Here is a 23,713-nt window from a genome sequence, read left to right as displayed (position 1 = left end):
TTTTGGGGTTCTGATGTAATTATATACAAGGTTCATACACAATTCATGTATTTTCAAACCCAAGTTTTGCTTTTTTAAGGACCTCTAACTAGACATTATTACAATGGGCATTAAAAAATTGGTTGAATATGAAAATCAGACATACCTACATACACTCCTCTTGTACATATATTGCCTCAAACCTGTAAGTTGCAACTAAACTTTTGTGTTACATTATTTCAGCGACACTTTTCCATATTTCCAAGACTTTTGAAATATTCTAGCACATCTTGGACAACTTGATTTTCAAGGATATTCAAAGGCCCTTGCAAGTGTTCCAAAATTTAAGGGGTTTCAATATTCTCAAGGAGTATGTGACCCTGTGTACATTTGAAAATAAATTCCATGGTACAAGATGTAAATAAATTACTATTTTAAGCAAGGAATCCAGTTTTAGACAAATACCATATAATGTTGTGATAGGACCAATTACCATTTACTCGTATTATGAAAACAAAACTGCAGTGGTTTGTTACCATTAACTGGCAAAAACACCAACCAAAATGTGTAATGGTATTTTTTATTAAAACATTTACTAGAATGTTTGTTTAGACTACGAACTGTATGTTAAAAAGAATCACCTGTAATGATTGTGTACATACAAAATAATGTGAAATGGTTCAATATACTGAGAATATAACAGAAATGGTTTGATGCAGGCACTTTTAGAACAAAATGTGCATTTTTACTTTTTTAAAGATTTTTTCTTTCTTTTTTGGATACATATCTGAAATTTTAAACACAAATGACCTATTTCTTTAAGGTACTCATGTTATATTTATTTTGATGTAAACTAAAACAAGGCTGGGTAAGCCTAAATTCTGGTATTATTTAATTCTTCCAATTATATGCAAGTACCAACTGTTTTACATATAAATGGGGGTTTTTTTTTACAAGTTTTAAAACTTTAAAAGGCATAGGTCGTTTATTTCACATAACCATAAACAATATGGTAAATAAGGTGGTATTTTAATTACCATAACTGACTAAACTAGTCTGAATGCAAACAAAATCTGTTTTAAAAGTGACTGCAGCTAAACCATGTGTCATGATTTGAAGTGAGAGGCTCTTAACCAACCGTCACGCAAGTGTAACTTAGTCGTATTACGTAAAGAATGTACGCTGTCCAAAGAGTTTTCGTCTGTATCTACACAGTGACTCCTCGTTACTATCCGGGGAGTGCTCTCCCTTGACCGGTGAGACGCGGTGGACCCGTCGGTCTCGGAGGAGAGGGGCGACTGAGATCGGTAACCGCGGCTGTCCGTGACAAGTTCGACATTTTTGAATTCATCGTCGCAGAACTTTGACGACATTTCGTCCAGTCCCGCCTCGGTGAATATGTTCTTCTTGACATCGATGTCGAACACAGCTTCGATCCTGCGCCTCACGCTCCTTGTCTCCGGCGACCCGATGCCTTCTTCCAAGATGATGGCTTTCAAGTCTTTCAGCATGTCTCCCGCTGTCTGCCTGCCCGACTGCGGTGTTCTCTGACCACTGGCAGTCTTTTGGGGTGTACTGAAGCCGTTGTTTTCTTTTGATAAACACTGCTCACCAAACAACTTGTTCTGTTCAAACGCACTCTTTCCTATACCGGACGGGATCTCGTTGAGAATGCGTCCAGACTGATCACCAGACGGGCTCGATCGTACCGGTGAACCATTTTTCTGACTACGTAGCTGGAAGAAACTGTCTATCTTCCTCAGTGACCCGTCGTGCAGGCCATTTAGAAAACGGGACTTTCTGGACTTCAACAGTTTATTCTGTACTCTCTGTTTTATTGCATTTTCCACAATGTACATGGAACTCAAGCTGTTCGACTGGACAGACCGACTCCGCTCAATTTTCACTTTCCCCTCACTTTTAGACGGCAAGGCCTGCCGACTCGACCGACGTTCCTTGCTGGCCTGTTTGTCAGGAGAAGCAGAGTTTGGTGTTCCAGGGTTTGCTATCGTCTTGTCTTTTTGCACGTTGCTAATACTGTGCCTTGGACTACGAACCACAGGTGTAATACTGGGAACAGATCTTGACTCCATTGGGTGGTTTTCATTTCTGTTTTTATCCTTATGGGATCTGCGTAAATTTCTATGCTCTCGGTGAACTAGTTCTTTATGTTTCCGCCTTTTCCTATGCTTTCCTCGGTCCGATTTTTTTAATGGAGAACTAGTTTCTTTTGGAGAACTAGTTTCTATAGGAGAACTAGTTTCTATAGAACTTGCACATTTAGAAGTATCGATCATTTCTTTAGGAGTATCACTTACTTCCTCACAAGGAATACCATCTGCTCCCTTAGGAGTACCACTCATTCCCTTAGAAGGAGTATCACTCATTCCCTTACAAGGAGTACCACTCATTCCCTTAGGAGTACCACTCGTTGCTTTATATGGATTATCACTCGTTCCTTTAGAAGGTGTACCAAATATTTCTTCAGCAGGAGCACTTTCACTAGCACTTTCAGGTTCGCTTTTCACCACAGCACTTTCGGGTTGATATTTCACAATTACTTCCTTTTCAAAGCTCAGAGTTGATTTCTGAATCGCGGATTTTGTCGAGACTTTATTATGTTTCACACCACTGTCACTACCTTCAGACTTCACTACCACATCCGTCCTTTCCGGTGTCGGTATCTTACTGTCGGATGTCCGACTCTGATCGGACACCTCACACTCGGACGATTCGCTACTCTTATCTCCGATTCTCCGCCTTCTCCTCCTGGGCCTCCCCATCTCGACTCGATTATCCATCTCGGGAACCTCGTCACCACTAGGTCCCAGACCCGTGACATCGACGTCCTCCGTCTGAAAGTCGGTTTTCAACGGAACCTCCGGCTCGAGAACGGGAATTTCGTCTTTGGCAGATCTCGACCCACAGCTACTCTTGGACATGGAACGGATGCACCGGCCAGGAACATACGCCGTGTCGCTGTGCTGGCTTTCCGAGTCAGATGTGTACTGGGATTTGCACCGACTCAAGTTCCGTTTGATGTCGGACAGCTTGAGCGGCCGCATGGGCTTCAGAACGGGTGGATCCTGCTGGCCGTAGCCCTCATACAAGCTGTTCGTGTTGTAGCGGTCGGCAATCTTCTCACATTCTCTGGCCGTCAACTTGAGACTGTCGTTTGTCAGTACGTGCACCGCTGCCTTGAAGGCATGCTCCCGGGACTTGTAGTACTGACGCTTCAGTTTTTCACGACGACTGATCATATAGCACAGGTTCCGAACCTACCACGAAAAATAAAAAAAGACAATGTAGTAAGATACAAAATGTTGATCTTTAAAAATATTTCCACTTTGCTTTATCTGTCATCATATTCTGTCAATAGAAACGGTTGTTGCAGGATAAATAACTGTAAATCTGAAAAATTGGCAGCAGTAGTGGCAGTAATAGAAACCAAACATTGCTGCTTGCTGTTAACTAATGAACATACAGATGGCCTGCCTAAAGATTTCCAAAGCTGTTTAAGCTCCACGATATCGTAAAACCATTGTACTTTTTATCAAGTTATGGTCAATGTCGTAGAGGCGAAAAACACTTGTAATAAAGCAGTCCTCATACTGACCCGCTCAAGATCCTGGCGAAGGTGGACGAACATCTTCATCCGGGCCAACAAGCTGTCCTCTTGCTGCCTTTCCAACAAGTCTGCTTCCTCGGTCTTTGGCATCAGCAGCGGCTTGTCGAAGTTAGCCTAAAGATCAATCAAACATAGCTGTTTACACCAAGACACAATTAAAAAAGCCACAAATGAAAAGTAAAGCACTAAAATTTTGTAATCAGGATGAGGATGCCAAAACACTGAATGAATGAAATGTGTTAAAATATCTAAGCTGTCCTCCCACTGCCTTTTACAGCAAGTCTTTTTCAGTCTTTGGAATTAGTAGAGGCTGGTTGAAGTTCACCTAAACATCAATCAAACATATTTGGGTTGTTTTTTTACTTTAAGTGATTTGTCAAAAGTGTTTGTGGCCTATTTTGACAGTGACCATATTACCAATGATGTAATGATTTTAAATTCTAAGAATTCAAAGATCAAGTGGATTTTGCATTTTTATGGCACATGATATCTATTTATGCCAGATTTATTCACTACCGTGATGCCTGAATTATTACTGACATTTGTAGACTGCAAAAATACCAATATGTGCTAAAAAAGCATCGATTCTTTGAAGGTGGATAACAGAAAATCATTTACTACAGATAGTCCAAGTTACAGGAAACAGATAGAGATGTAACTATATTGAGTGGAGCTACCTACTATTCATAAATTATCACACTATATTTTGACATTTTGTACAATATACCCCACCACCCCGCACCCTAAGGCGTTTGTTTATATTTGATTCCTTCGACACTTTTCTCAACGACTCTAAAAAGCTGTAATTGTAAAGCTGACATAACTAAAATTAAAACGCAATTTTTAATAACTCTCACAGATAGGATGTAAAACTTGATTGTAGGCAAATTCAATAAACTTTTGTCCTATTTGCATAAGTTATATCTGTCTGCACATTGGTAACCACAACATACCAATGTTGGGCACAGTAAATATAAAATTTTGTATGTTATACCCCAATTACATGTTAATCTTACGGGAAGAGAACCCAGTTAAAATGGACCTTCGGGTAAATTAATGTAGATCACCCAAATGTAAGTACATGCATGGAAGCTGCTACAGCAAGGCATTCAAGAAGAAATCTGTCTACACTGTCCAATCCACAGAAATTGAAAACTTTTAAGAATCTGATGATACACCATTATTTATAGACAAATTAATGATAACATTTGGTAACATTTTGTTCAATATAGCACTGCGATTTGCTATGCAAGTTTCAGAGATTGCTACACAATTTTACAATATTAAACAGTAGTTGATAATCAATTTTCAATTGACTAGAAATATTGCTAATCAAAATTTTGAAAACAAAATGTTCACTGAAAATGAAAAATGATGATAACACACACACACACACACACCGACAAACCATTAATTTGAGCCAGAAAGGAATTTGCATGTTTAATGAAATCTTTTGGTGTCAAGACACAATTCACTGTCATTGTAGGTTTAGTGTTTACTGTTAGAAAAAACCCCTGTGTAACAGGTTACTTCATTAAATTATCAGTAACCACTTTCATGTAAGTACCTTCCCACTCATAAGAAATGACATACCATGGTCATACAGAGTTATTAGCAACAAAGAAAAAGAAAAAACAAGGCAGAAAAAAAGAAGACAGCACACTGACAGATAATTTATTTTGTTATTACAAACTTAAAAAAATTTTGTTATGTACAATGAGGGATGAAATAAATTAATGATTGGTAATGATAGGAATTATGTGTTTTCTCTTGTGTTTTAGTTTGTCTTATGCCTCAAGTATGATTTCTGTTCCCCATTTATTGGACAGAAGTAGGTCATGCTTCAACACAATATATACATAGATCAGTCCACACAGCTGATAGTGAAGGATAGGTCTGAAAAAATATTAATAAAACATTTTTCACTTTAATCACGAACGTTTTACTAACAGGTTGATTGCTGCTTAGGAGAATACTCATAGTTCCGATTATTACATATTTAAGAACATATTAACAAAGATATTAAACTGTTGGAATGTCGGCAAAATCTATGTAATGGTCATGATGAAATTAGAATTGATTTAGTTAGGATTATTACTATGGTCATCATCTGTTTGCATAATGAGCTTTGCCACAATAAGTATTAATGTGCACAAGTTTAAAGATTAATAAAAGTAGCAATGAAGATAACATGGGATGGTAATTTTGATAAGCAGTCATCAGAGGAAACCCACTACATTTTTCCTAATGCAGCAAGGGATCTTTTATATGCACTTTCCCACAGACATAGCCCACTGGTAAAGCACTCGCTTGATGTGCGGTCGATCCCAGTTGGTGGGCCCATTGGAATATTTTTCGTTCCAGCCAGTGCACCATGACTGGTATATCAAAGGATGTGGTATGTGCTACCCTGTCTGTGGGATGGTGCATATAAAAGATGCTTGCTACTAATTGAATTTTTTTTACTACATATCAAAATTACTAAACGTTTGACATCCAATAGCCGATGATTAATAAATCAATGTGCTCTAGTGGTGTCATTAAACATTCCCACAGACAGGAAAGCACATACCACGGTCTTTGACCAATTGTGGTGCACTGTTTGGAACGAGAAAAAACCCAATCATTGGAATGGATCCAATGCAGTACCTCAAGTGAGCACTCAACCAACTGAGCCAAATCCTGCCACCTATCTGAGACTGATGCCATGGTATTAATTTGTTCACCTAACTTTTCCACCTCACTTTTTGTATTTTGTTTTGCATGCATATTCTTGATAGGAATATTTATTTTAAAATGTACAGCCATGTTCTTTCTCGTTATCAGTTGTAAGGTAATGAAGTGCCTGAAACAAACCTTCCGTTTCAGCTTCCAGTAGAAGAGAACAAGTTCCACCACCTCTTCTTCAACACCCAGCGCCTCAGACACCTTCGCAACATCCACTATTGTATAGAATTCAGCCTCCAGTTCTTTTATCCTGAAGTAAACAGGGATTTTTATTATTATTATTATTATTCTGTCAGACAGTACAGTATGTTTTAGTATATTCAAGTAAAGTCCAATGCCAAAACTAGCATCAATTTTATCCTCGTACATAGCTCAAAATATATATGAAGAAATATTTTTTTATACAACTGTATGTAAGGAATGACCTGATGTACATCAATACTGTTTTCAACATATGTTGTAGATCACTTATGAGCTTTGTGATTGGCTGTTCCAAGGTCATGACCCAAGTAACCATAAACAGATGACATAATTTTAGTGTGTCATTTATGTCTATGACGTCATTAACTTATACACCTTGTACACAACTGGTACTTGTGGATTATTCTCCATTTCTTACAAAATAAAATACTACAGATCTACCTTGGAGAAAAAGACTGTAAGAGATAGGTAATTTTTCATAAACTATTAGCTATCCAACTAATGCTAAAGTTAAAATCAAAACACAACAATGAAATATGTCGCTTTTGAAAAAGTGACATGGCTTTTTAAATTGTAACAGAAATAACTTGCTTTTTCGCTCGTAGATTGGCTAACTCTTCTTTAGTCATATCTTTGCGTGGTGTTCCCAGACCTTCCTTTCTGGGTGAATCGCTGTCCGAATCGGACTGTGAATTGTCCTGTTTCCTAGTATGCTTGGGGCAGAATGCCTGCAAGTAGAAGCCACATTTGTGCACCTTATGTACCCCAAGTTATATAAATGCGTGCAAACTTTACAGCTTACACTTAATAGCATAATATGCACTTTTAATCAACCATAATAATGTGTAATAACTAACAGATTAAACCAAATGTAGTGTTTGATCCTTTCATCCGTAAACTTCTGACTACTGCAGGCGAGATATCTCGCCCGACGTCATGCCAGTTGACAGTGTACACTGTATACAGTGAATTTTCCAATTTATATTTCCCACTGTTTTGCAGACTGCACTCGCCGGAAACCAAAATGTAATACAGAAAACAGATCATTTGACAAGATGGTGTCTTTTTCAATGTAAAATACTTTGGAATTACGAGTTCAAAAAGTGGTTTTTCGCTCGACAAAAATGGCGGCACATTGCGGTAATTTTCAGGGATTGATAGCTGGTTTTGACAGCTAATTTGATAATAAATTTGATCGTTTTACCAACAAGTAAAATCACCAAATATTGGGATATGAATCGTAGTTCATTTTTGTTTTTAAATTTGGTCAGAAAACCATTGTTATCGGGAATAATGGACATAAATACTGGACAGCTGGCCACAACTGTCCATTTTGTTCAGTTGAGAGCACTCTCTAATATTAATAGTCATATGAATCGGTCAATAGTGTTGTATATTTTACAGAATATATACATAGACATTGTATTGAACTGCATGGAGTAATTAATAGTGGTGTGTTACTGTATCATAATTAGTAAAAAAAACGAGAGAAACAAAAACAACATTTTAAAGACTGTAATGGCAGTCTGTATTCAGTGGCCACATGTCTTTAAGCGGTAGCTTTTGACTACTCCCATATGTGACTGCTTAAAACAAGTTTTGAATGTATTTCATAAAAACGCATTTTTATTTAATTTTTCTCAAAATGTTTAACTAACTTTTAGCTTAACCCCATCGGGCTCCTCCGAGTCATCGAGTATGGTCTTCATGCTGAGGTTGTTCTGGAAGCCGCAGGTCACGTGAAATGACGTCTTGCAGGTCTTCACAGAGCACTGAATGCACGCTCCGTATCTCTCCTTGCACAAACAGCAGATCAGTGCCCATCGACTAGCCTGGTGGGGGTGTGGGGAGATAAAAAAAAAATTTGTAAATGAATGACAAAGAAATGATTTTCAAAAAAAAAAAATTGAAATGAAATCACAAAATCCAACTAAAAGAATACTCGGAAAGAAATCCTTACAACAACGTTATAAATGAAAATAATGAAACTGATGTAATTACAAAATGTTTAATGCATCTTAGAGTAACTTGTAAAGTGATTATAAATTAAAGAAGTGCTTGGAAACAATCTGTGTGATATATACAGGGATGTGTTACTAATTGGGGTAATATAAGCACTTTATGAAAATTATTTTATGTTAAAATGTTTTGGGGTTTTTTTTTAAATTAATAAAATCATAGCATTATTTCAGTGTAATATTTACAAAAACAAAGTACAGTACATACAGGAATCATTGATATTTTTGTTATAGGCTCCATTTTCTCTGCACACCCAATGCTCACTTCTGGTATCCAAAGAGCACAACTCACATGGGCCCACTTGGTTCCACTCCTGAAGAGAAAACACAAACATGCAGCCATTAATTCACTTCAGTATACAGTGAAACCCCATTACTGCGACCATCGGCTGGACTTATTAAAAGTGGTCTTAATAGTGGGGTGGTCCCAATACCGAATTACCATTATCATTCAAAATGATGACTGTTAAATACTGATTTTGAATTTTACATCTCGCCCTCCTTTTCAGTTGCTGTCAGTAATGTGTATACTAATAAAATTACTTGTCGACGACGGTGTACTAACATTTACATTGAAATGCAAGAATAATAAAGTGTGAAACCTGCTTTGGTTATTTGTGAGCTTGGATCCATTCATTTTCTTAATTAATTGCACAATACAGATTAACAACTGTCTAGACAAATGACAACCTCCCAACGTTTTAGGATGTCCACTGCCCCAAAGGTAATACAAACGTGAATTCTATCTCACTTGACCGATTTCAGCTAATCGTCGAATTTCTTAATACCAGGGTAGTTTTACTATAAAATAATATGGAAATATTCCTGTCTTAAAAATATTGGTCTTTATAGTGGGGTGGTCGTAGTACCGGGGTGGTCATTAGTTGGGGTTTTACTGTATAACAACAAGGCTTATTTATACTAGAGACAGTCAGGGCTAGCTTTGGGTGATCAGAACATTTCAGCAAAACATCACTTTAAACAAAAAGGTATTTTCTAATAAAATGACAATTATAACCTGAAATTTATTCAGGAATTAAAATAAACTTTGCCAATTGTTTTTAAAATCTGTGACTGGCAAAATTGGTTAGCACGAGCCCTGTACATTCAAATTTCTGTATCCAGACAAATAGTACTTCAGTATTGTTCAGTAGATCTGTGGTACTTCAAAACACTTAGTTCAGCACTGCTTTAGTTTCATTATCTCATCATGATAGAATGTTTCATTTTGGGACCTCAAAATACTTTTATCAGTAAGCTACATGTTTGAAGTCATTAAAAAAAAATTCCCGTAAAAATCTGCTTTCAATTTTTGAAATGGATTTAAGTTTCAAAGTTAAAGGTAAAGTGAACAAGCGACTTAAAAGCCACATTCAGCTTCTACAAAAATTCAAGTGTATTTCAGTTATTGAACTATTCCATTTAGCAACTGCTAGAAAATATTTATTTAATATTCCCAATTTTATATAACAATGCTTGTTTAATGACATCACTACAGCACATTGATTTATTCATCATCGTCTACTGGATATATATAAACAATGCATTCATGCAATAAAACCTTGTAACTGTACTCGTATATAATCCGTACGATTTTGAAATGGGTCTTAAACATGAAACTACAAGTTAAGGAAATGGTAAAGTAACCCAACAAGTGTTTGTCATCAAGTTTAAAAAACAAGCTACTAACTTTGTGCTTTTCATGGCACCTCCACTTTTTGGACAGAGAATACAGCGAGGTTTGAAACCCAGAGCACATGTCCGACACAACCAGTTGCCTTCTGGAATACTCTGAATCCCATAACAAGCCTACAAGGTAACAAATCAAACATTTATTTTAGAAATTCAGTAATAAGCTTTCAAACAGACATCCAGAGGGTACTGATAAAGAAATACATGTCTCCTAGTAGGCTCAACTAATTTTTGTATACCCTAAGTTCAAGGGCCATAACTGTTAAACTGGGTAAATCATCATGAAAGTCAACCGTGATCTGTATTAATACATTGTAAAGCCATACACAAAATTTCAGCTCAGTATCTTGACGCATGGGCGGAATAAAGTCTGGAAAACAAATTTCTGCATCTTCTAAGTTCAAGAGCCATAACTCTGTGAAAAATGGGTAAATCATCATGAATGTTATCTGTAATAGCATATGATAAAGGTATACACAAAATTTGAATATTTCAAGGCATTGTGGAAAAATACATCCAAAAAAATATAGTGGGACAGATGAACGGGCAGACAGAAAGGACGTAGATGAAACCTATAGTCCCCTTCGGTTGGACCAGTAGGGGATTAATAAATAAATCAACCTAATATGTTTATACAGTCAATAACATTTGTGAAATGCTGAAGAATATAATCAAATCTTTACAGTGTTCTTACCTGATGTACGCAAATATCACAGCCATCACAGAACACCATTTCATTTGAGTCTTCACTGTCAGGCTAAAATTACAGAAAAATAATAATTAAAAAATCAGCCAAACCGACATATCACAAGCAGCAATGTTATGGAGAGTGTTGTGGTCTTTTCAATTCCATTCCTATACTTTGATGTGGAACATCTTCAAATGCAATTATTATATATTTATTATACTTCAAAAACAGAAAAAAAGTAAGAAAAAAAAAAAAAAGCATCACAAGAGGTTTAATAATAATAAAAAAGGTAAAATAATAAAATAGTACATTTTCAAACAAAAGCTATCTCATGGACATGATCAATTATTTCTAACAGTTATCTGTGTCCAAATTAAGTGTAATAAAAACAAAAATAGCAAACAAACAAAAGATGCACAACATATTTGTCTATTGAATTCAAGTATTCTATAGACAAGTTTTTAAAATGATACTTAAATACTTACTGATTTGCATACTTCACACACAATATTCTCATCGTATTCAATACCAAGACCTTCCTCTGTTTTTATCATGTTGTGCATACTTTCATGACACTAAAACATCAAAGGTAAACAAATATTAAAATCAACAATTGAGTTGTAAAAAGCCAAAATATAACAAAGACCATTAAAATCAAGCACCAGAAACTTAGAAAATATGATTCACAATAACATATTTCTATTATTATGATTTTGAATATGATTTGTTTATCTTATCAAAAAACACATTTTACAAAAGCAGATTAAACCTATTAACACTTCAACTAACTTTCAACAAAATAATTAAGCATGAAATATATGAAAATGTTGATCTTTACTTCAGCTTAAAATTTAAGATTACTATCTTTACTATAAATCACATGTTCTGTCATTATAAAGTGTGGCTTACCTGATTCTCAAAAGCCTCAATGATCCTCTCCAAGATCCACTCATGAATCAGGGTCTGACCTGAAAAATACATTTGTTGAATTTAACTTTAATTTATAGTTGACATACAATAACTGAGACCCAATTTGGACACAGATATACATACAGTCAGTGTTCAAGCTAGCAATATTCCATAAGCAGTAGGTTTGGGGTTTTTTGTTTTTTTGGGGGGGGGGGGGGGGGGGGGCGCGAGAGATTTTGTAACCAGAATAATACCACCCATGTTTCTAAATTGATAATCAACATCACATTCCCAGACATAAATACATCCATAATGCCTTTCCTTTTGCCTCAATTTTATGTACAAATTCCCAACTTTTTTTCTCTTTTTTTTTTGCTTTGAGACAAAGAATTTATATCTCATGTTATGTTTTGAAGTTCATAATTTTATGTGAAATGAATCTAATCTGCAATTACCTATCTCCTCGCGATCCTCATTTGCCCGCTGTAACCAGCAAACATCCAAATCATCTAGATCGTATCGAACAACTTGTTCCGCCAGCTGGTGCATTCCCGTCAACTCGTGAATACCCTGGCGATATACTTCATCTTGAAAAGCATGGAGCATCTTTTTGGGGCTGAAATAAGTGAGAAGAAAAATAAAAATCTTATTCAAATGACAAAGATTTTTTCTGCATAAATAGTGAATAGAAATTTGGATTAATTTTACAAAATTAAAAAATATATCCATATATGGGTGAATAAAACAAAGTCACATCCTTTTTCTACATGTCACTTCAATGACAACAAAGAATGTTTGGTGTTTGAGTGTACAACATACGTCAATATAATTTTATTCCCCAAATGACCAACAATAAACATTTAAATATTTTATATTTTCCTATGCTATGTTTATGACATAACACTTTTAATACTGTCATGGCACAATAATAAACACTTAAATATTTTATTTTCCTATGCTATGTTTATGGCACGGGACATAACAATTGAATGCTGTCATGGCACACTTTTGTCATCATTTCAAGCTTATGTAAGTTGTCGTTTGTGAAAATGGCATCATTTCATTGATTTCTTTTTATAAATGGGAACTCTTTATTTTATGTGAAATGTAGGGTCTTTGTAACGGACCTTATTGAATGTCATCAACATCAATGTATAGCGAATACCATCATACTAAATGTTTAATATAAATTAGTTTGTGGATAATAAATTATCACATTTAAATCCTGCATTAATTTTTTTTTTAAACTCGTGCAATAATCTATCATCACAGGGTGCAAAGCAGCACTTTATATTTACTCGTCAACTGGCTAGTGAATGAAAAAAAATACTAGCCAACTAGAGATTGTTACTCGCCAGGCAACATATGAAATACATGTATTAGTATGGATAATTATAATAACATAATTAAAGAACTTTAAACACCAACCTCATCCTATTTTGTTTTACTTTCCTTTGTAAACCGTTTTTTAATTGGGTTACGCGATTCCGACAAGTATACCGACGGCTACAGTTACCGAAACTAGGACGTATTCTATTTATTTATTTATTTTTGTTCACGATATGCTATCGTTACCAACAACTTTCTCGAACGTTTTTTAAAAATTTATTTAGCATATTCCCGCCATGTAACATTTAGCTTAACTTTAGGTGCAAACAAATTGGCTGCGAAGCAATTGGAAAACCCCGATGTGTCACGAGGCTTTCCGAACACCTCGATCGTCAAGTCGGCCGGAGAGCTCCGAGTGTGATATCCGCAAACAGGGCAAAATGCGGTAGTGTATGTATACAGTTTCGATTATTAGTATATGTGTCGTCTGACTGATTAGTGAAATAAATGTTCCAGTGACAGCTTCATTCTGAAAAAATAATCTACTCGCCAAAAGGCTAGTGTTTTGCAAACTTAAATCGCCATAACAGAATTTCACTCGCAGTATTGCGCCCTGCATCATATTATTTTTAAAAGTGTATATACATATGCAAATAATAGTACATATACTTACTTTTTGAGCTTGAAATCACCATAAGTAGGCTTATCAAGTTGTTTTCTGAAAAATATTATCAAGCACATATATTTAGAATTCACCTTGAAAATTAACCGTGTGGCAATAATGAAACTCAATTTAAGAGACACTTGTTTCTATTATCTAGAATGTTTTTGCTTTATTTTTAATGAATTCACAAGTAAAATAAAATATTAAATGAATGCGTAAGTAAAATAAAATGTCAACTTTGCCACCTAACTCTATAGGCTTTAACAGTTCTGCCCATACACATAGCTTGTATTTTAAAGATTTACTAAAGTTAAGTTTGTTTTGTTTTGTTTAACAACCCCACTAGAGCACACTGATTTATTAATCATGGGCTATTGAATGTCAAACATTTGGCACTTTTTTTACTTATCGTCTTAAGAGAGGAAACCCACTACATTTTCCCCATTAGCAGCAAGGAATATTTTGTATGCACCATCCCACAGTCAGGATAGCACATACCATAGCCATTGATGCACCAGTCAAGCACTAGCTGGAACACAAAATAGACCGATGGGGCCCACCGACACAGATCGGTCCTAGACAGACTGTGCATCCCTTAAAGATTTCAGGCCATATGATTTCAAATTTCATGGGAAACACCTTTTTTGGTTCCATGCCTTGTGATCATGGGAACAGATTGGAAACTGTTTTTAGGTGCTGTTGAATAGTAGTACTCACTGTAATAATCATGGGAAACAAAATTTCAGTTCTGTGATTTTACCAACACGGTACCGGAAAAAATTGTTTCTGAGAAATCCGAAGGCCTGGATTTACTAAGGCTTTTTTGTGTGTCTGAACTATCGTAAACAAGATCCCAGTAATACAGGAAGAACCACTCACTTGATGACAACATTGGGTATTTCCGACTGATTCACAGGGACTTGTACTCCCTTCTCCCACTCTTGTTTCCACGGGTCCGAGATGAGGATGTAACTGTCCTGCGGCAGCGTTTCAGAGTCAGCCAGCTTCATGGCACTTATCAGATCCTTGCGAAATAGCTGGATAAGGAAGGAAACATTCTTTAATTCCAATCAAAACATCAAACAATTTGTAATGGAGAACATGTCAATTTGATAACAGTATCACATCAACTGTGATATTTTAAAGTCTGAACCACAAAGTTAACAACTATGATTTATTACTCTCCTACCTTTAATTACTGTTAGATTTCCCCCACATTTTGTCCAGATACAAATGGTGAAAAAAAAACATTACAATGAAACAAATTTCACAAACTAGATTACATCCATGTCAACTACATTTACTTCAATGCGACTTTCTAGGACAAAAAGCATACAACTCTTTTTCCGGCTGCCATTTTGCTTTTTATGGAATACTCTTTAAGAAGGGTGGAAAGATGTGCATGATCTAATAACGTCAGGAAAGTTGCCTAGGCAAATCATCATGACGTCAAATTAATTATGTCACATACTTTGGAGGCTTCTTGAAAAGCATTCCATAATATTTTTAAAATGGCAGATGACAACAAATTGTGTTTTTTATTGTAGGAAATCTCAACGAAGTCATTACAGTTGACATAGTTACAATATAGTGTGTGGAATCTGTCAATGTAATGGGGGGTTTTCACCATATGTGCCTGGACAAAATCTAATGGTAATAATTAAAGTTAGGAGAGCAATTTATCATAGTTTTTAACAATGTAGTTCCGACCTTTTATCGTTTCACATTTACCAATAACAGACTTTAATTTGTTTTAATTTGTACAAGTGTGCCCTAAATTGAGTTGTAATACGTTATTTTGTTTTGTATTATCAGAGTAATGGTTCATACATTTTCTATCACAAATTGTGGCACTGTAGTGCAATATTATTAACAGTCTCATTACCATTACAAAATCAGTGGCCAAGAATTTTTCCATTTATGTCCATGTCAAAAATACATATAATAATTAATAGCTAGTATTGAAAGCCCAAAGCATGTGATAACTGCTAATATACAGTGATACATTGTACATGTATTTATTCTTACTTCTGCAGGTTTGTTGTGACTCTGGATCGAGCCAGGACTGCGTAGACCATTGAATCCCAACTTACTGGTACATGCAGGTGTGATGACTTTAAAAAAAAAAAAAGACAAAGAAAAACACTTTTTAACACAAAACTACTACTTAAGAGAATCCACATTAAACAAAAATAATAAATAAATAAAACATCATTGATATATAATTTGCCATGGATCGGGAGCATCACTAATGGCACTTTTGTGTCAACGGATAAAAATTATTGCTGTGGGTAAAACTCCTCAACAACCACAAAATGAACATATCTGAGCCCGTGCTTATAACACAGAATCAATCTCAAATGATGTTACATGCATGCAATTTGTATGGTGTTGCCATGATGTTACTGTCTCAGACTCTTATTAGTCTCGAATCTAAGACTACTAGTTTTATAAGCAAGGGGTTTGATGCACGTTATCAGCCAGTATTTAACATTTGAACATTTAAAATAGGTCTTCATACAGCAAAATAACCTTTCACTCATGTTTATTTGCTGCAAAAGTCATAGTCCATAGGCAGATTTATAAAATTGCCGTCGGTTGGTTCTTTCACCAACTGCAATTTTGTTTTTTTAATTTCGATGGGTGACAAATTGTTATTTTAGAGCCTGAATTCAATATAATGTTAACGGAGAACTCATCGATTGCTGCAAACTGATCATTAATCTAACATTATTTCCCATAATTCCCAGCAGTACCAACAATACCTTTTTTGGATGGCCCAACATCATCGTCATCATCATCAGTACTGACTCGCCGTTTCTTGGATCTACTTGGCATTGGTGTATCTACAACAGCAGCATACAGAGTAAATTAATAATTTCATAAGCTAGATATCAAATACTGTATAACCGGAAATTTTCGAGGATTTTTATCTTCGTGGGTTTCGAGGTAAGTAGTCAGCATCGAAAATATAAATCCTTGACAATATTTGAAAAAATCAACAAATTCTAACTAAAATATTTATTGTGAAAACCATAACACACTGACAATTTGCCGGAACATTTTATTTCCTGTCATGCGCAGTCCACCGGATACGACAAGAGAATAGTATAGTCAAAACAACAAGTTAGAATTTTTTTTAAGTTATTGCATGAATCTCACTGTTTGTAGAATATAATGAAATATTTTTACATTTCGTATATTGTTTTTTGTCAATGTCCGCCCGAACTGCATCAGAGATTCTGGGGTGGATGAATGCAGATTTCAACATTTCCTGGCGTATTTTTAATTCTGCCATAACTTTCATAATCCACCTTGCATGAATTGGTTTTATCGCCGAAGTACGCATTTTGATCTTCATGTCCGTTACAACTTCGCAGTGTTTCATAGCCAGGGTTCACACATACGTCGTAATTGGCTTTACACAAAATCAAAGACTGTGATCAGTTGTCTGTCGAATAGCATACAGGGTATCACAGTGGCCAATTAGCTACAGGTGACTGTTCTATTGTTTAACTTTACACGTCGGTAGTATCGAACAACTGGCAGCCTAAGTGAAACTTTAATCAACAATAGCAAGTATTCTCGCAACTAGACTTGCTAAAAATAAAATCACTTTCAATTTAGATTTGGCAAACAACGAAAATAAGAAACCTTGAAATGTTTTTATACCCCAAACCACGAAAGATTAAGACCACGAAAATTTCCGCTTATACAGTAAGATGAAATATTTTTATCTGCAAAACAACCAATCAGACAATAATTAATAAAATTCCAGCCAAGACTAGACTGGTAATCATCTGGTTTACGCCTACAGTGTTAACAAATCTTTGTGTACCAGTGTCAACAAATTGGCTGGATTCGTTGGAGAGAAAAATAAATTATTCTGTTCAACTTTGATTTCAAAAAAAATAAAACCAGTAGATGGGTAGATAAATATTAAGAGATGGCTGATGATATACTGATGACAACTTGGTAAACAAAACCTGTCACATGTATATATATAAGGTACGGTTTTGAGGGCTTTGTTTGTTAGTTTTTTTGACTAGCCTTCGAACATGGTCAAAGTAGCTATTTATTGCATTTGGTGACCGGCTGTTTCGGGCCCAGCCTGTCAATATAATCAAGTAACGAAAGTAGATGAAATTCCTGTTGGATTTTCGATTTGGCAAGCAACAAAGTCTGCCTGCCTGAATCAAAACCTTCAGGACCAAACATGATTGACTAATGTGTGAATATAAAAATAGAATAATCGTCTGTCTGATGCGACGACATAAAAAAAATCTCCCTGCCTGAGGAGTTCTTGACTAGAAAAAAAATATGGAAGGGACGACAATAATTCAATCCCTGTAGATGATTGCAAGAAAAAAAAGTCAATAACTTACCAGCATCAATTCCTGCATGTGGTTCACAGGCACCAGCTGCCCCCTTCTTAGTTTTATTGGGAGACATTATTGGTCAGCAGTGCACTATGGAACCAGACACTTGAACAAGAATCTGTAAGTTAAAATCATAATTAAATTTTACTGATGATGTTGTCCAACATAGATAAAATGATCATAAATAGAGCAAGAAATATATATGCTCTATAGGCCATGAAAGTGTATCCATGTGCATTGAAGAAAAATGACATGAGTACACCAAATATGGTTGTGATGTAACACGAAGGTCCTGTTGAATTCACATATGAGAGTACCATTGCTTTCGTATGATGTGACACAACTGGAACCAAACTGAACTGTATTATCATTGATCACAGACGCACCAAAAAATACATTTCAACAGAAATGGAATTGAAAATGGTAGGATGTGGAATAGATTGAAAGTGCCTCATAACTAAAGTTGGTATAGTAAGAAATAGATATAACTGTACTCAATATGCATCATTTAGCATCAATGCACATTCATGGCTAGCTCAGAGTGAGCAAACTATTTGCAAAATTATCTATTAAGGTCTCACTACACAGATGTCATCTGCCCTTGAAATCCATGTTAAATTGCCCAACTTCAAATGAAAATTGCCAATAGAACGGGTTTTCGTTGGCACTAACAACATACATCATTGCGAACATATATTATATTTTAGTAATTATTTTCACTTCAAAATTGAGAACATTTTCATCTCAGTTTTTTGCTATATGACCGCATCTGGCTGTTGGCTGTAGTACCGGTCAGAACAGGTGGTTCATTAACCGATTCACTCCGGCTGTCTCTTCCACTATACACACGTCCCAAAAGGTCAATGCACAATATTACAAAATAACACCGTGGCAAAATCCAGCCAGAAGGCTTACCATTAAAAATACAAATTGTTTTAATTCTTCCCCAATTACTAGAAGTGAATATGTGAACCACAACATATGTTACAATTATAAACTATAGTGGACCATGATGAATGAACTCTCACCCGGAAGTCAACTGTGTAGTGAGACTTACACTTCCAAAATTGCAGAAACAAAGAGTTATTTTCTAACAAAATATCACTTAAATTACAGGCTTCAACAAATCCAAAGGTCCTGCCTTGGCCAGTGAATTTTTGGTCTGTGCTAGTGGAAATTATCAGCTGTAATACTATAATACATAGGACATTAATAAGTTTTGCCAAGGGCTAGTAACGGTCTTAAACATTTGTCAAACACGATTATTATATGAAATTGTATTGCCAAATAAAAATTTAATTTACCAGTTGCTTGTAATCGGCAAATTTGGTGAGTGCCAGAGTTATTCCTGCACAATGGGCGTTTTAAAGCCATGAGGCATATCAGTTCCATTATTAGGATATAAAGGAAAAAGTCCTTGGCTTTTAAAAAATCATAGCGAGTGAAAAACTACACACATCAAAATCTTAACGCGAGTGAAAACCAAGAATTATTAATTTACAACCCTTGCAACTGCCCGTGTCAATCTCCACAGCATTGCCAATTTCTGTAGCTTTTTTTTTTTGCCATGGACTACACCGAATTTTTTTTCAAGATGTATTTTTTCCTTATTGTTAAAAATAAAATATACTTTGTGAACTGAAAACAGATTAAAAGTGAATATTAAAACAAAAAATAAATAGTCGGCTATGATAAATGATTACTGTTACTATATTATGTGCATATATACTTATATAAATAACAGATGTACATTCATTAACCTCTGGCTGAAATATTTGTAAATATTTAAATGAGCTTTTATTTAATTTATGTTTAAAGAATAAAAAAAAGAAAAATAATAGACTTGAAAGAATTACTTTTTTGTCAACAAGACCTAAGCCTATTCTTATATACATATTATCATTTCTTTTCCTTCTTTTTATTATTCTGTTTACTTTTGAATTGTCTTTGTCTAACAGGGCTGGCCAAAAGTACCTGTCCTCTCGCCCCAGACAAGTAAAAATTTGCTCGGACAAGTGAAATGTACAAATCAGTCGTCCAGAGGGCAACCAAAATTTCCAAACACAAACTGCCTCTTTATCCCTTTTGTACACTTGTGTAGTCTGCAGCAAGCGGTGTCCATTTCAAAGCTCGACCGAGACCACGAGGCCGTTCACGGACTTCAATTGGTTGTACAAGTAAGAAAACTATAACTGACCCCCCCCCTTTCTCTCTCCATCCATTTCCATGTACAGTGCATGTGTGTGTGGACCCTGGATTTCACGGAAACGACAGTTTTCAGTTGCGTGTCAGTAAAACCATGAAACCAAACTTTTGTTTCTCATGATTATTATATCGAATACCATATTTGACCGGAAGTAGGCCCATGTCCTTCAATAAGCTCCCTCCTATTTGAAGGCATTTAACTTTAAGAAATTAGGCCTTTATTCATAAATCATGGCATTCCATGACGGTGTCCGTGAAGTAAATTGCCAAAACCGTTAAAGAATCAAGAAAAAGCTGTTTAGAACGTTACGATCCAGCACCTTACTAAAATAGATAAGTAGACTATTTGTAAAGTTAGGTTTCGCTTTATTTATCAAATTCGAAATTAGGTTGTCCATTTGCACATTTTCGCATGTTTCCCAATTAAATGTACATATTAAATGTACATGCAAATTAACATTTAATTATTTAATTGGCTAAATGTTAAAGAACAATGAGTAGGCAACAATTTGTAACGGGTTCTAAGCAGTCTCCGACTGAGTCTGTGTCGCGACTCATGAGAGTGCCAAACGCCAGGATTTCTGAGGGTATATTCCCCCTGGAAAATTTTAAAATATAATATCTTGAAATGCAATGTCCTGCATTCTACATATTTTAAAAAAATATATATATCTCTTTGGTACACTCGTCAGTTATGATCCCTCCCCCGAAAACCCCCACCAAACAAACAAAATGTAATTAATGTTTTTCACTGTGAAATCATTAACTCAAAGTAGCACATTTTCTATGATCATTCTAAAGTACTTAAAGGGTTAAAATTAAAAAATAAATAAATCATAAACTCTTATCCAAAATTCCAATGTACCTTCAATTTTTTTTTTAATATTCACAAATTAAGGGAAATAAACATATTTAGTAATACAGGGCTTACAAGTGCTTTGTATGATGTGAAATTGTTTGACACATAGTTTAAATTTTGATTTAAACTGCTTATGTTTTGGGACTGGTTATTTTTTTTTTTAAGCAAGTGAAATTTCAGAGTTACTTGCCCGGCGGGCAATTGAAAATTTTATATGGCCAGCCCTGTCTAAATTTTATTTCTTTTTTAAAGAAAGTAGAAAGTTACACGTTTGCCATTTTCGGAACTCGCGTAAGCTTTATAGGCCAACAGTTATGAACTAATCAAGACAATTTTACCAACTTCGCTGATTTCCATTACGAGTTCATTTGACTACAGATGCCACTATTTAATTCAATTCCATTTTTTTTCATAACTTATGTACAGTATTTAAATGAGTCAGCCTTATCAGACATTGTGATTTATTACCTTAAAAAAGTTACCCGTTTCTAATTAATTATAAATTAAATAGGCAAAGGAGTTTTGATCGAGTTGGCAAGTCTTCAAAGATGTCTATTAAACCAGTGTTTTCCAATTTGTATACCAAAGTGTGCATGGACGCTACAGTTCTTGTCACCTTTTTTTTTCCGGTATTATTAAACAGCTTTTTCTATCAGCTACATTTAGATAAATAGTGGCAATCAATATACAAAATTATTTTACGTGCACTGTTTGTTAAGCGTAAGGTGCGTTATTTTTCACTCGCCAGTTTGAAATTATGTGCACTGTACAAGCGCGACTGCACTCGCACACCTTACAAGACACGGTCTGGTACATCTCGTAATGCTTCTTAGTGTTCCACACTCAGTTCAAATTGTAATATTTTATTATCAAATACTGTTACTTCCTGTAATAAAAATTTCAGCAAAACAATTTAATATCCTCTCTAAAAACACAAGTCTCTGAACTTCCAATGAATGTTCTGGTATTAAATATGTTGAAGTTCCAGTTCCGTCAAATCTAATATATTAATATAAGTTGATTTTGAACATAATAAAGTGAAACTGGGGCGAGTTGGCAACATTTTGGGGGCAAGTTGATTAAACTGCTTGAGGCAAGTTGACCTGTAGCCTTAGGTTCTCCTTTTCAACACATGACATAATAAATAATGGACACTTCAACTTGTCACTAAACTGCTAATAATTTTTTTATTTTAGCTAATTTTCAACAAAAAACCCCACACTATTTCGACTGTAATTGATGCTTTTTAATGATTAAAATAATAGGTCTACAGATTTCACATATGACATAAACAATCATTTCTGGTAGTGATAAGCATGTCAGACATGATCCATTCCTGGCCGTGTATAAAGTAATAGATCAGACATCTTACAACGATTGACAGCAGATAAATCATTTCGTCCATTAAGACCCAGCTATTATCAGCACCTCGACTGTGACCTAAGTCCGCTGAGAATAGGAATTAAAATGTGTTGGTTTACTGAAATTTGCAATTTTGCATTGAAGATGTCAGATCCATAAAAACACCTCATTACGTATTCATCAGGGATGTGTAGATAAACCTATTTACCATTTCATATTATCCATTGCTTAATATTAGTCTTCAATGTCATATATAACTTATTCCGTGATACCTTTTGCGATCAAGGGGACATAAAATGAAGAAACACTGAAATATTACGAGGGTCATTTGGCGCCATCATGGCGGTTTTTCACGTTTAGTTTGATCACATGGCCTTTTGCGAGAACAAGCGAGACTTAAAAGAGTTATCTACCTTTTGAAAATGGAATACAACAAAACGCCAAATGTTTTTTAATGTGTATATTATTCCGAATGGATCCGTAATAAATGTTTTAATTTATTAAATAGCCCTCAATTTAAAAATAATAAATTTACGAACGATTTTCACATTAAACAACTTTTTTTTAATGAATGCTTTAGATACTTTTTAACAAAGATTTAAAATATTTGTTAAATTTAATAATATGTAAACTTACCTTAGAAAATTGAACTTAACATCTATCTTTACAATATATTTGTACACTTCCTACTTAAGACTAATTTACACTGATGTATGTCACTAAATTGAAACAGTATTAGATTTCCGCTAACGAAGTTATGTGGTGCGAGTTAACTCTAGCACATTAAATTTATACTTCGGCTGTTTAGATTAAGCAACGTCATTGACGTCACTGTACAATATACGTCATTATCAACATCACGTGGTACTGATAGGTTTACTTGGATGAAATATCGGGGGTGGGGTAATATAACAATTCTGTTGTAGTATTGAAATTATTAGAGGTTTACTCCCATACCAAATTAAAGCCATCTATTTAAAACATGACTGAAGTGAAACTTCAATCAAGCAATACTAGCTGCATTCTAAATTACTCTGACTCTTGATTCTAGCATGAGGTAAAATTCATGGGTT

The 23,713-nt window shown here is 35.1% G+C and overlaps 1 protein-coding gene across 4 annotated transcripts; it reads right to left on the bottom strand.

Moving 5' to 3' along the window:
* Positions 1–545: 545 nt before the first annotated feature.
* LOC121375129 (protein Jade-1-like) lies at positions 546–23,449 on the bottom strand. Of its 4 annotated transcripts, none has more exons than XM_041502380.1 (17): positions 23,277–23,449; positions 18,221–18,332; positions 16,601–16,681; positions 15,864–15,949; positions 14,715–14,872; positions 13,845–13,889; positions 12,298–12,458; positions 11,843–11,901; positions 11,419–11,508; positions 10,940–11,002; positions 10,244–10,362; positions 8,762–8,867; positions 8,194–8,367; positions 7,127–7,263; positions 6,464–6,584; positions 3,596–3,721; positions 546–3,257 (listed from the first exon to the last, which is right to left on the bottom strand). In XM_041502380.1, the coding sequence occupies exons 2-17, from the start codon at positions 18,285–18,287 to the stop codon at positions 1,086–1,088; spliced, it is 3,765 nt and encodes a 1,254-aa protein (XP_041358314.1). In that variant the 5' UTR covers positions 18,288–18,332; positions 23,277–23,449; the 3' UTR covers positions 546–1,085. The 4 variants fall into 4 exon arrangements, with proteins under 4 accessions (XP_041358314.1, XP_041358316.1, XP_041358315.1 ...); XM_041502382.1 differs by having other exon boundaries at positions 15,864–15,953; positions 16,604–16,681; XM_041502381.1 differs by lacking the exon at positions 23,277–23,449 and adding an exon at positions 22,849–23,003.
* Positions 23,450–23,713: the final 264 nt, after the last annotated feature.

The sequence above is a fragment of the Gigantopelta aegis genome, chromosome 6, assembly GCF_016097555.1.
Source record: "Gigantopelta aegis isolate Gae_Host chromosome 6, Gae_host_genome, whole genome shotgun sequence".
Classification (NCBI taxonomy): Eukaryota; Metazoa; Mollusca; class Gastropoda; order Neomphalida; family Peltospiridae; genus Gigantopelta; species Gigantopelta aegis.
This window is presented reverse-complemented; position numbering and strand designations above follow the sequence as displayed.

Bases quoted from the DNA above. Each gene is read 5' to 3' on its own strand.
- LOC121375129 (XM_041502380.1), bottom strand. From the start codon at position 18,287: ATGTCTCCCAATAAAACTAAGAAGGGGGCAGCTGGTGCCTGTGAACCA. The intron at 12,459-13,844 runs GTAAGTATATGT...CACTTATTTCAG, and splicing joins GGTGATTTCAAGCTCAAAAA to CCCCAAAAAGATGCTCCATG. The intron at 10,363-10,939 runs GTAAGAACACTG...GTTACCTTGTAG, and splicing joins GTGATATTTGCGTACATCAG to GCTTGTTATGGGATTCAGAG.